Source organism: Ammodytes marinus (genome assembly GCF_949987685.1).
Source record: "Ammodytes marinus genome assembly, chromosome: 5".
NCBI lineage: Eukaryota > Metazoa > Chordata > Actinopteri > Uranoscopiformes > Ammodytidae > Ammodytes > Ammodytes marinus.
Genome location: NC_137234.1, coordinates 16988229 through 17002550, shown reverse-complemented (window position 1 = coordinate 17002550; position 14322 = coordinate 16988229). Strand labels below are relative to the sequence as shown.

The window sequence follows — 14322 nt, the reverse complement described above, 5'->3', positions numbered from 1 at the left end:
CTTGTTCAATTAATAGTCGTTCGTTATCCAATTCTGCCGTGCGTGAACCTAAATGCTCAGGTATATCATTAATTATCACCTCCCTTGTTTTTTTGTTTGTTGCTTTATGCCCTTTTCAGTGAAAATAAATTACTTTTTTTGCCCCTCGAGCAAAACCTATTAGCATTGTCATGTTTAAAAAGTTCAAGGTTTTACTTGTCGTGCGCTATTTGTTGACGGACGAAAAATAAGCAGTCAAGAGCCCTCAAGACTGAAACAGAGTCCATCTTTGACGGCAATTACAATGTGGATTGTGAAATCTTTAATACAAATTTACACTTACGCTTAAGGTTGCACTTTGTCGAACATGTCCTTTAATCACTCGGCTGCTTGCTAATAAAACATAAACCACTTAGTGGGGAATTAGATCTGTCTCCATTTCACGGGAGCTCTGGAGAATGCGATGAGACAAGGGGAAGGTATAGTCCTGCCTCTGCTCATTACCGCCGGATATCTGACGGCAAAGTCTCAGTCTGTGCACCTGAGTGAAGGAATCCGAGAGCTTTTCCCAGATGTTTCTCTCCATCGTTTTTTTATTAGTATTAAAAAAAAGCATGTAAATCCCAAACACATGGGCTGACATACCATGAGGGAGGAATTGAGGAGATATTTCTGACAGTTTTGGTTTATACCCTCATTTAAGCACTCAGTTTAGACACAAGGCATTGTATTTCTGTAGGCTTTTATCTTGTCCACTGAGCCAGAACGCGGTGAGCAGAAATTTGCATTAGTGGGCGATTATGAATACCTGTGACAGATTCTCTCTGCCGGCTCCCTGGGTGGAAATGAATTGGCTCCCTCTGTTGACTCGCACAGGAAGACAGAGACCAAGCAATTAGACTTTAGTGGTTAATGTAGCAGCTTTTTCAGGGAGGGCAAGGAGGTTCAACATTCCTGCTGGGCTCATGTCAGTTTCCCTGCACATTTTCCCCTCTTCTATTTTTCCTTTTTTATGAGAATACTGGGAATATGACAAGCTACCTGTCCGCCAGCCAGCTGAATTCCTCTGGGGGTGAGGGGAGCGTCGCTTTAGAACCGCCTCATGGGAACTGAAGTGACAACACATGACGTAGGTTGTTCATAACAGTGGAGAGATATACTGCAGCTACCTCTGCACTTCATGCATATTCATTGTTTACCTTTTTTATATTCCCACCAGCTCTAGTTTGTTGCTGTATGCGTAATTTAAATTAGCTCTTGTTATGAATGATAACATGTTATACTGTTAATTTCTCTATAACTTAGTCATCCTGCTGTGTTCCTGTATATGGCTCACCCACCATCTCCCAGGTTATATTGAGGGATCATAAGCGGTACAGTGGTTAAGCCTAGGGCAGTTGGGCAAAAGTGTTGTCTGCATTACTCACGGTTCACGTTTCCCTGGTGGCCGTTTGAACCTAGCCCTGGTGTGGCAGTAGGTAGACTTGCCCCCAGAGCAACATGAACACACTCTGTATGGTTGCTATGACAGGAGCTATCTGCTGTTTACAGGCCCTGCTATTTGGGCCTTAAGGCCCCAGTGTTTCACATCCTGTCTCAGGCTTAACTGGAACATATTGTTCATACTCTAAGGTGCCTCCAGCGCTTTGAGCTTAGACTGCACAGTCCTACCATCATGTGGGTTCAAGCTAAGCTGGTATAGTTTTGTAGCTTGTTTTGAAAGAAACTTTGCAAAGAAAACTTGTTGGATGAAGCAAACTGTTGTTTATTAAGTGGACCATGTGTCGAGTGTATTGGCGCATAATCAAACTATAAGAGATTTTAAGATTCAACTTGCTGTGGGGGACAATTTTCTTTTTTTTTCATCCCTGTCAACCTGCTGGTGTGATCCTCCTCACACATTCCCGATCATATCAGTCGGAGACAGACTCATTAGACTGTCACTAAATGGGTTTAAATGCAGCCGTCCAATTAGTCCTCTGCTGTGAAATGCAGTGGGTGTTGTGCAACGTGCTTAGCACCACTCCTTTACAGAATTATGAGGGATTACTCATTCAGTGTGATCCATCTTATTTCTACCAGGGGTCTTGGCCTTTCTCAGTATCATTGCCACGGAGGGGGTAAATGTTGCAAATGCTTCTCCAGTTTGCCATATGCGCCTCATCAGAGAGCCTCGCTGCCTCCAAATCTAAGAGGATTTGATGTGCTAGTTAAAAGACAGCCAACCATGCCTATCCATGTCATACTTTCTGTTCTGCAGTAAAGCACTCTGCCAGCGCAGTATTATCTGTGTATATAAATAGGATTTCAAGATATTAAAAGTTGTCCCTGAATGTCTATTACTTTCAAACCACTGTGAGTAAAAATCTTTTGCCATGGGCTGTAAATCTCCGAGGCTTTACGGTCTGTAGTGCTTTTCATGAGATTTAGGATGTGGTTAAATCCATTATATATTTTGTTTGGGGAGCAGGCTTGCTGATATGTGAAGGCTGGGCCCTGCTCTAGTGAGATGGGCTTTGCGTTAAACTGTCATGTCCTGTCTTCTTCAGATCTTCCTTGTGACGGTGTGGCACTGGGAGCTCTTCATGCTGCCTCTCTTCCTGCTCCTGCTCATTGGCTGGCACTACTTCCAGCTCACTGCAGGGAAGGACGGCTCCAACCAGGACCTAGTAAGTGACGAGGAACTCTTCAGTATTCATCCATACACACTAGGGGGGGATGAGGGGGGCGCATGCTGTTGCAGTGCAAATTCAATCTATATGTTAACCCAACATGGGTCAAACCCTGATGGAATGAAATCCTTTTGGCTCACATTGGGCAAATTGCAGTTTTATTGTAATGCCAATTAACAACATTTAAACTTGCATGTACAATGTATAATACAGAAGCTGTTCTATGAAGTGACCCTCAAAGTACAGTCTGTTGTAGCAGCATAAACTAGTTTCTACATTGTCTCCAGAGGCCCAATAAAACACCAAGCAGTAAGAAGCCGCTAAAATGATATTACTGTTAATGTAAGTTTAGCCTATTGTCCCTTGCGCTCTAAATTCTGGACTAAGGTTCTCCCTACAACATAGCACTATATTCTCTCTCTCTCTCTCTCTCTCTCTCTCTCTCTCTCTCTCTCGCTCTCTCGCCACTGTTATGGAAATGATGTTTGCCCTACACATGTCTGTGAAGGTTAATGCTGTTCACACTTCCGACTGCCCCCCAATTTCACTGTGTTGTAAGCCTTCTCACCGGCCGGCCCGGGGCCTGGCCTGTTCACACCCCCTCCCCAAAGCCACATAGCCAGCCTCGGTGATTGTGTTTATGGCTGCTGGCATAGATGGCGTCCCTGGGCAATGTTAAAGCCCAGGCTCGCCCCTCATATCCAGAGTAGAGCCTCTGCCGCCCCCTCTGTGACCCTCTGGCCGGCAATGACACAGCTCTGTTCCCAGGCAATGTCACAGCGTGCACCACATTGGGGTCAGGGATGACTTGATATAAAGTGATCTAAGCAACAGCATCCAAATTAAATGTTTTTTTTTCCCTTTCTCTTTTCTGTTTTTCTGTGTGCTTATGTTGTGGAGAAATTAGATTGCTTTGGTGTGACAGTGCTCTTGTGAGGAAGGCCCTCTTTCACCTCTCCTTTTGTGTGAGGTCACCCCTGTGATGCAGTCTCTATGGAAACAAGCCTCTCCCAATAGGGGTGAATGTACTCAAAGAAAATTTCATTACTAGGTGTTTGTTAAAAATGCTCCAGTGCCCACATGTCCCGTTCGTTTGAAATCACCCACTACCCTTTTATTTTCTCCTAGGTGAACATGAGCATGGGTGACGACGAAGAGGAAGACGAGAAGGTATTTTATCTTGTCTCTTTCTTACAGTTCAAGGGATAATATGTTTTGGTGGAAAGGACCATTTTCATTAAAAATATAAATGTATCTTTACAGGTTTACTACGAACATGAACAGTTTTTTATTTAATTTTTTACATTTCATAGTTACATTTCTCAATGGTTTTTTGAACTTATCAGAAGGGTGAACCTCGTTAATATTTATTTTTGAATAACCAAGGTCAAATCAAACACACAAAATGTCTGCATTGCTTCTGAAGGGTACGAATGCCTGTTTGGACAAATAGCTGTCATTTTTATACAAATGAGCAATTGCTTCTAAGAAAATAGAAAATATTCAATCAAAGAGCCACACAGATTCTAGTCTGTATTTTAGCACGATGACAATGACAGCTATCTCCTGGAAGTCTCTTTTCTAACTAATAATAGAAATATTTTCATGCATCCCAAATGAGAGCAACATCTATGAAACAGTTGTAGCATGTACCTCTTTATTGTGTTCCTCTGGGTATTCAGTGTCACTTGACAAATGTACTCCAGAGAGATACTGCAGACCTTTTGAAAATCTATAAATCGAATATAAACAGCACAGTCAATTAGATTTTGCACAGCTGTCGGGGATAGAATCGGTAGATTATTTTGTATCATCTATATGTCTAAATGGGATAGGTATGTTTTAGAAAGACCTCTTACTACCAGAACAAATGAACAAAGTACAATAACACAGTAGTGAACCCCAGGTTATCAGTCATTTCCACTTGTTCGTTTGTGGAAAAACAAAAAAATTATGATGTTTATTAATATGTCTCTAGTGTTCCCTGAAAAAAACCAAACAACAGGAAACCTTTAAGTAGCCTGAAAATGATACTTCCCCACAGCAAATAATATTCAATTACACTCATCCCGCTGTTTTCTGTAAAGAAGGAATAGTTAACAGGGATGTGTATTATTGCTTTATGGCAATGAAGTGTGGAGCTAACGCAGAGCCTCCGAGCAATGACCCTTGTGCTGCGTGTATAGGGCCAGGATTCATATCCATAATGCGCTCAATATATTCTGTTGTGATGACCTGGGGCTGTGAAAAAAAGACAGATTCTTTTAAAAACACAGGCACATCCACCAAATCCCGTCTGAAAGGATGGGCTAATTCACAGATGAAACTCCCATGATATGTCTGCACACACAAACAAAGTGGGAAGGCGCACTCGCTATCATCGCTAGGAACTTATGCCCAAACAAACATAGGCGATACAGAAGATTCAGCATATTTATGAATATTGAATCAGACAAGATTAGCTTCATGCATTGAATTCAATAGCATTGCTACATAGAAAGATTATTATGTCTCTTTACCTTGAAACCTCAATAGTGAAATGTTTGCTGTTTTAGTTATTTTAGACGTGGCAGTGTCTTTAGAATGGATTCTCTCCATATACTGTGCGTGTTTCTGAACTCAGCCTTCGCCTCTTAGAGCTCACAGAAAGGTTTTCCATGAGCCTCCCTAAGCCCTTTCACATTCAGAGGAAATGAAATATCTCCTTTCATTTACTAATTAAGCAGTGGCCCATGTTTGTTTTAAGCTGTCAGCTTTAATTTAAAGTGGCTTATTTGAAAGTCTTGTTATGGTCTCGCTGTCACTTGGATGTGATATCATGCAGTCAGATCAAGCAGTGTAGCTCTACACCTCCTATCAAAGTCGTCTTTAAAAAATATTTGGGGTTAAAGAGTGATCAGTGTTAAATTTGACGACTTGAAAGCCTTCGCTTTTTCCCTCCCACTAGTCGTTTCCTCTAACATGTGAATAAATGCTTTTTTTTCCATCTGAGAAGGTTATGATTACCACTCAAATATGTTTTATCCCCCCTTTTTTCCCCCCTTGAGGAAGGAAATATTTAAAAACCTCAGACGGAGCAGCGCGAAATGTGAAAGCATGACGTTAAAGAGAGACGAAAGGCATAGGCAGTGTTACAAGCACAATAATACTGAACAGATTCTCTTGCCTGTGAACAAATCTGTCCTCGGGGAAAGAGACAGCTTACAAATTACGTGTGGGCAAAGTGACTTCCCTTTGGCCTTAGGTATCAATTGTGCAGATAGACAATATTTAATCATAACATAAAGAAACAAGAGAGGCAAAACAAACCCCATAGATCCCCAACAGATATGAACAGGGAAGATGAAACAGCCCATTGGTTTGCCCCCGGCTGGCATTGCTGGTCTTTGGGTTGACTTGCTCTCACAGCATATAGCCCTAGGGGAGTTGGGGGGAAGGGTTGGGTGAGGCGGTGGTTATGGTGGTGGGGGGGGGGGGGGCTAGATTGGGCTGTGTGTGTGTGTGTAGGGGGGGGTACTCCATCTCTCACCCAACGGTCCACAGTCACCGCTGGGTCTCCTTGAGCTCACCAGTCAGACAGACTGCCCATGTCATGATCGGTGGCGTGCATGATGACAGCTATGGCACATTACAAAAAGCCTCTGAAAGCTTTTTTGTGTTTAATCCTATAGAATATAGTTTGTTAGCTAATTTTTTTAGAGATTATTTGCCAGGAACATAGGTGTTTTTCATTTCATTTAGATCAACTTCCTATAAAAAAAGTCGCTAGAAAAATATACAGTCTGAGAATTCAAATTTGGCCCAGTTTGTTCTAATTACACTGATGCTAAATGAGCTTTTTCCAGCCTTGTTATAACACACCCCACATGTCTGCTGTGAGAGTATGTTTACCTTTGCGCAGGAGATCAAATTGGTTCTCCATTACTGCACCTTAAAAGGGAAGCTTTTACAATTTGATCTGAAATGAGAATATGATTTCACACAGGTTTTCTAATCAGTGGACATTTAGGATTCATTTAGTCCATCCCCAGTTTAACCATCCTTCTCCATTTCAGAAGGAGATCTTTTATTTATTTATTTTCTCTGCACTCATGTACAAGCAGAAAAGAGAAATGAACAAAGATAAAGAATATCATCAGATGATTAATGTAGGAAGGACTTCACTTTCCGTCGCTAAGGAGATAGACAATTTCAAGAATCTTAAATCCCATGAATAATGATAATCATGAGAGCTCTACCTCTTGATGCACACTTCAGAGCACATCTATTTGTCTGTTTTTCCTCCTAGAAAAATGAAAGCCAATATGCTTTCTCTTTTTTTCCAGCTGGATGCTGAATTTCTGGCCAAATTTGCCTTGCGTGTGTATCCACCGTAGTTAAATAATGCTTCATATCTCTTATTAAATTTGAATTCCAAATCATGTAATCGGGTCGCTTAAATAGGTTTAAATGGAAAATATGAAAAGGAAATGCCAGCCAAACTGATGAGACTCTCTATCAAGTGAGCTATCGTTCATCAGTGCATGGCTCTCTGGATCCATCAGGAACTCGACAACATGGATTTTAATAGCTTTTTAGCAAACTCTAGTTGTGTTCCCCTGTTTCATTAAACTTAGGATAAAGAGCTCAATTAACACTTGATGTGTGGAGTAAATGACACGCGTGAAGGGTTTGCCTAGCCTCTCTTCAATGCAGTGGAGTAGGGAGTGGAGTATAGTAAGATGATGTGTAAACATAGATAGTCCTCTATCCCCCCATGATGACACCATGAGATGTTAATCTCAAAGCAAGGCATATTTGTGAGAGTTTCTCCTTTTTTGGACAGCGCTTGTGCCTCCAGTGTCTTGTCCAGCTCCGAGCTCCAGTGGGGGGAGTTCTCTGCTAGTGTGGGAATTGCTCTCTTCCTGTAGCCTTTTGGTGGAGAAGAGACAGTGGGGAGTCTCTCTCTCTCTGTGCTGGCAGACAGTGTGTTCCCAGGGGCTGCCTAGCAAAGGCTCTGATAAAGGCATTATGTCTGGACCCTGTCAATGCACACAGGGGCTGCGGCTTCAGCTGACTTGTAACATAAACATATAGACATCCTCAAGCCTCTCCTGTTAGGGTCCATCAGAGAGCGCCCCTCCTCCTCCCCCAACACTCTCACTCCCCCTCTCTCTCCCTCTCCCTCTGTCATCATTTCTGTCATTATTTCCTCCTTTTGATGTGAGGCGTCTCAGCCCCTCTTTAGCTTGTGTTGCTTGTGATAGCTCTATAGTCACTCCTCTCTGCCTTCTGGAAGGCTTCAACCCAGTCGTTATTTTTGCAGCCTTGATGTGATCACAATTTATTTCATTTTGAGAGTGAGTCCAACCCCTCCAACCCCCTCTCACACGTTGACTTATTGCTTTGCCACACTCAGTCATTATTATGTCAGTGCATTAAAAGCAAATAATACTTTATGTGCGGTGTTAGTAGAACCGTACGAGTGAGGAGTGAACGAGTACACATACACACACCACTGATGTTCTTAGGGCAGGACAAAGTGTTTTTTTCATGCAGACAAAGTGTTGGGCATAGGTTAGCGAGCACCCGACCTGACAGATTTGGGAAAAACATGTTCCAACTTGTCACGTGCAGGCTGCTAGAATGGAATCCATCCTAAAGTCGGGAGGCCCCCTTGCACTTCTCGTCTAGGTCGTCTAGTACGCCTGATTGCAGGACGGCCATTTTGTGTACTTTTCATCTGGCAGAGGGTCTTGATTGTGCTGCACTTGTGCAACAGCTCTATTGTGCGAAGCGGACAAAAGCTGAAATCTCTCAGCCATCCACATAACAGCCTTTGAGCGCCGGGTCCGTCTCATCTTCAAAAGCCCAGTCTGAAGATGTACAGTGTTTACTCATTACGGGCCATTCAATAGATAAATCACACATAATAGCACGGCAGAGATAAACTGGTCTTTGTCTACCCTGCCCAACAATTGACATACAGTGTACCTCATCAGTGTCCCTGCATATGCTTTTTTTTTTATATATATATAGGAATCCGGCAAAAAAGGTTTGATGGATAAGATACACATGGTGCAGGAAGTGGTACTGATTGTCCAGAACGTTTTGGAGGAAATTGCAAACATCGGAGAGCGAGTCAAGAAGTAATTTTACTATATTTATTCGACCAAGTATCTTAATTTGAAATTGATAGTTTTTTTAGGGACCTTCACATTAACATGACATAATTATTATTTTTCAGCATATGCAACTGGTCTGTTCCATTCCAGTCGTGCCTGGCCTGCTTGGTGCTGTTTTGGGCAACAGTGCTCTTATATTTCATCCCACTGCGATACATTGTGCTGATATGGGGTAAGTTCTACATTAAATAACAGTTTAAAAAAAAATTGTAAATTTAATAGAACAATATTTTGCCTATTGGCTAAATATAAAAGTATTATTGGGTGAATATCAAAAGCTTACAAATTCCTACAAATCTCTTCGTTGCTAGATACTTCTTTACTTTAACCAAAACATGCAAACAAATTGTATTAACATCAGAGCCCATAGCATTGTTGAAGCTTATTCAAACTTTTTCCAAACTGGAAATTCCTGATTTAATTAAGTAGTGTAATTTAAGAACTCTGCCATCCCTACACCTCTGCAGATACAGAGATCAGACAGAAAGCTGCAGAGGTTGGCTGTGTGCTCAGTGTGGGCTGATGTAGCAGAGGCGAGGCCTAGGGTTTGTGTGGAAACAAAGCAGAGGTAGAGTAGCGAGCTGTATATAATACATGATGTCCTTGGGCAGTCTGTAGGCTCCTGGTCTAGCCTCTCATTATCTGCTGTAGTCATACCACAATACACAGTCATCTCAGTGGTCAGGGAGATACGCTGCCCTTAACGGGCTCTCCTCCTCCAGCTGTAAGCCCACAACCACTGTACTTCCACACTGCCTTCAACACAATCAATACTAAGAAAAAAACATCATATCAAACGAAAAACACACAGTCTGAGACACTCCTCTGCCTCTCCAGTTAACCCCCATCTCTGTGGTTGCAAGGCAAGTCTTTCAAGTTGCTTGCACATATTTACGTCCTTAGGTTCTTTGTCTGCATGTTGAGGTACAGGCAGTACCAAGCTGTGAATATAATGGTCCCATTACAAGACCCCAGAGATGTTTTCTTCTCCGTAGTGTGCAGCCATGTGCAAAGTAAATATAGATGTGCTAGAAAGGATCAGATAGAAGCGATAAAGTAAAGAAAAGTTGTCATGACTGTGTGCCTGTTTTTCAAAATAGAGTTAACGCTATCCATACGCTGTAATTGTGGAAGTATTGCTCTATCTGTATTTGTTTCCATTGTATTGTTCTGGCTTGAATTCAGTTTGGCTGAAAGGAACAATTGTTAACACTTTACAATAAGGGTACATTAAGAGTTAGTTCATGCTTAGTTAATTCTCTATAAGCATTGACTAACAGTTAATTAATGTACCCTTTTTGTTAACTGTTACAGAACTATTTGAACAGCATCATATAACGCAGTTTGAGTTATACTTTACATTGATAGGGTTACACAACCTTTATCATTAGTATATATGTTTTTACACTTTTAAGACAGTATGACACCGTTATTTATGAACGTGTTCTTGTTTTCACAGGCGTTAACAAATTTACCAAGAAGCTGCGCAACCCACATGATATTGCCAATAATAAAACGCTGGGTTTCCTCAAGAGGGTGCCTTCTGATGTTCAAAAGGTAAGGGTCCGATTTTACATACAGATAGGGGAAGGAATTCCCTGAAGATGTCAAGCATTATTTGCTGTACCAGAATTCCCAAGTGTTGCAGGGAAATATATCCTCTGGCTTTGTTTGATTATTAATGGACTCTCGCCTTTAAAGCAGGCCTGGCCCAATTATTCCTCAGTGCAGTCGCCGTAGTGACCGAGTGAGGAGATGCTCAGATCTGTCCTCATTCCATATTGCTGCGGCCTCATCCGTTATTAGCAATTTGGTCCGTCTGATTGAAGATGCTGTGACATGAAAGCACGTGATTGGTGGAGGGCTGGCAAGAGGGCTCCTGACGTCTCTGGCTGTTGTGTCAGCAACAGAAAACTCTGATGTGGCCTCAGTCACTTTCAGGGTGGCGGAGTCAATTAATGTAGTCGTGAGCCCCAGTCGTCTTGCTGGGTGCCATATGTGATTACATATTAGCCATGGCTGATATGCCATTTGCATTTACATCACAGAGAGCTGAGGAGAGCTGCCTGTCAGGGTGTAGTAAGTAACTGTGTTGCTGAGCGCTCGCCGTTCTCTGACTGAGGATTTTTTTTGCTCAGGCCAGGAAATGAAGTGCCACACACAGTGGCCTTCATCTCTCAGGTAACTTGCCAGACGGAATTTCAGCGAGAAAATCCTGACAGTCTGGATCTGGAAAGACACTCTCACCCCCAGTCTGTTTCTCTGCTGCGCCCCTTGATGTCCTCCTGCAGCAAGCCATCCCTGACTTGTCTGTGATGTGGGAGGGAGCCTGTGTTGTTTGAGATTTGGCTGACTGAGTTGGCAAAACAAGGTGGTGAATACATTTTGATTCAGAATCCTTTGTGTGTCTTTTTCCCCCATTGGGATACAATGTTTGAGCTTTGAAAATGACTCACTTTAAAAAATCTTGTGGAAACAATACTTTGCAGCCTGGTTTAAAAGAGAAATTGTGTCTTGAAAATAGCTCCAATCATAAAAAAACAAAAACACCCTTAAGATTCATCATGAGTATGTTTCATTATGTGCTGTGAAAAAAAAATAACCTTAACATCGTATGCACTGGAGACCCAAAAAACTGTAGAGCACATATTTTGTTTTTGTTGACTTAGAACTTCAATCCTCAGATAGGTGTGGACACAAAACAAATGCACAAAGGCTGAAAATTGACTCCTGTCTTTCTTGCAAATGTGACTTGGCAATTAGTGCCTGTGCACATCTACAAAGTCTGCCTCAAACGGGGACTTCTGACAACACTGTGTCTGTCCGGAAATAAGAAGCATCTGTCAGTTCTGAGGACATTTTCATGTTCTGATGCAGGAGGCAGTCACTCTGTTCCCACATTCCATCTCCCATTCTAATAATGGAGACCAGCTAATTAGCATAGAGCTCTTACCTTTTTTTCAACAGATTCCCCGTATTGTTTGAGCTCAGCAAGCGTGCTTCAAAAGCAATTTTTTTTTAAATTCCTGCTCTTCTCCTTTTCAGTGTACTATCATCGGTCCTCTTTGGACTATGGTGGCAGTTAAAAGAAAGAAAGAAAAGAAAATAGCAATACGGACGATTGAATAAAAAAATTTTAATTGCAAAAAGAACATAATTCTACACATACATTCATTTTGTTAATCCTTTTGTGCATCAAGGACGTCGAGAAAAAGATCATTCTATCTTGTGCTTAAATCTACATATGTAGCGAACAGACAAAAACTAGACAGTAAATTCAAATGTCACGTTTCAGGTCTTGTTTTTCCCTGAAGCAATCAAAGTCCCACCGAGCGGACCCTTTTTGCTCTGAAGAAAGTTGCACATCAACCGACGTTGGTGTAACTTCACCGCTGACTCTATGACTATTATCAGGCTTAAGCAAAGTTTTCTTCAGGGGAAATAACTTAAAGTGAGTGATTATGCAGTGTACAACTCTCTCAATGGCCTGGCAGGTCATCTCCACACAGTTGATGTCTGTTTCTAATATTGTGATTGCGGCGCAGAATGAGGGGGCCGTATACGTACGCTGGCTACGGATCCCTTGACTCTTCAAATCCTTCCTCCATGTGATTAATCCCCTCTGCTCCTGTGTTTAAAAAATGATTCATTACAGGCGAGCCCACCTCGCTTTCCCCTGCACCAGCTCTCCTCAGGGGAGCCATTAGCGTGCGCTCCACTGAGCTCCGATTACCTGCCTCTGACCAAAACTCTTGTTTGTTTTTACAGGTGCAGTACAGCGCACCGAGAGCGCCCGTCAGCCAGCCGCGGAAGAAAAAGTAAGCTTTGCGCCGACACACTGGATGAAAGGCTGTTCTCCCTTTTTGAATACGGTTACGAAGCAGTCTCCACCTTGACACGACGCTCCAGTGCCAAGCCGAGCCCACGACCCCGTGCCCCCCCTCCACCATACCACCCCTAACTCTGCCCCCTGCTGCTGAGGGCCAGCCCGCCGCTCTCTGGCTTGTGTGTTGCCACCCCCCTGACAGAGGCTGTGAACTGCAGCGGCTAGCAGGGCAGCACATGGCGCTGTCAATCACAAGCTTGGAGGTAAAGAAAAGAAAGCGCTGCCAGGCTCAAGCCTTCATCTTTTGGATATAATTTAGAAAAGGAATGAAAAGCGTCGGGTTCGGCTTACCTTAGACCCTCCACTGTTATGCTTTGTTTTTTGGCTTTGGTGAAATTGAGAATTTGCCTGAAGGTGAAGTTAACGCAAGCTTAGCAGTTTATGGAAAACAAACCGTGGCAATGTTTTTTTCTTTATCCATGTGTTAATATAATTAAAGTTCAACAGGTCATATATATCGGAATACATTTAATCATCTAAATTAATATGTAAGGAAACAGAGTACTGAATGATACTATTATTTTTTTCTTCTGGCAAGGATTTACTGTATATAATATAATGCTTGTTTGCTTTTTTGATTTGATCGCCGCTAAACAAAGATATATATTTATGGACTGTATGTGTGATATTTCCTGCTGTATATTAGACTGATTAATTTGAGTTTTATTTTACCCTCTCTCGTGTCTTAATCATCAAATGGAGAACTTGCAAGAATCCTGAATAAAGAATCGTGATCAGTTTGAGCTCTTTTTTTTCCCCCGTGTTTTTTTTTCAATAACTGCACTCTAGTGAGGTTGGATTACACCACTTCTTTACTTGAATACACAGTAAACACATCTGATTACACAACACAGCCATTGGAACAGAGCTCACACACCGGCCACCGCTGCGCCTTGGTTACCGAGCTGACATCAAAGCTGTGTGGCTCCAGTGTGCTTCTAATGCATTGCTTTGTTGCCTTCTCACAATAACAGGGTCCAGATATGAGAGAAAGAGCTCATCTCACAGAGAGTACTCTCTCCATCCTCAGCACTTAGTGCTGTGCATTTCCACTAAAATCACCTGGCCTATCTAATGGTAATACTCTGGTTTTTCCATCCGTCGCCCCACAATAGTTTTTTCCAAGTAGAGGGATGTACTCTGTATATCTATCCATTTTCTCATTCATATTTAGCTTATTTACAAGAAAATATATTATTGATGCCACCAAGATTTTTGGGAAAGAGTTTTAAAAATAATTTTTTATATCTTAACATAAACTTAAAATAACAGAAAAGAAACAAGTTCAACATATTTTCCAATTCATACCATACTGATTCAGATATGTTAAGTTCAATATTCTCCATTCTAATACTGGTTTGCATGGAAATAATAGTTACCTGCTTCATGTCTTGCTGACAGTAGACAAATGGCAAGTGCTTTCTTTTTAATGCATATATAGTTAGAACTGAAGTTGGGCTGAACTAAGGCTTGGACCCCACCGATGGGAGTTTGTTCCGACTGATTGGGGGACTGCGCATCACGGCCGGGTGTCCCCCCCACCCCTTCCTCTCCTCAACAGTCGCACACTGGTGAAAGAGCATCCATCTGTGCTTTGTGAGGAGTTTGATTGGCTCAGGGG

General features: G+C 42.1%; 1 protein-coding gene across 3 annotated transcripts in view; it reads left to right on the top strand.

Annotated features, from left to right (window-relative positions):
• mctp2a (multiple C2 domains, transmembrane 2a) overlaps positions 1-13404 on the top strand; it is a 38653-nt gene extending 25249 nt beyond the window's left edge. For all 3 annotated transcript variants that reach the window (XM_080027110.1, XM_080027108.1, XM_080027109.1), the window contains exons 17-22: positions 2529-2648; positions 3780-3821; positions 8670-8779; positions 8878-8987; positions 10275-10372; positions 12584-13404. In XM_080027110.1, the coding sequence (XP_079883236.1) occupies positions 2529-2648; positions 3780-3821; positions 8670-8779; positions 8878-8987; positions 10275-10372; positions 12584-12637 (534 nt within the window). In that variant the 3' untranslated portion in view covers positions 12638-13404. The remainder of the gene's footprint in view (positions 1-2528; positions 2649-3779; positions 3822-8669; positions 8780-8877; positions 8988-10274; positions 10373-12583) is intronic.
• Positions 13405-14322: the final 918 nt, after the last annotated feature.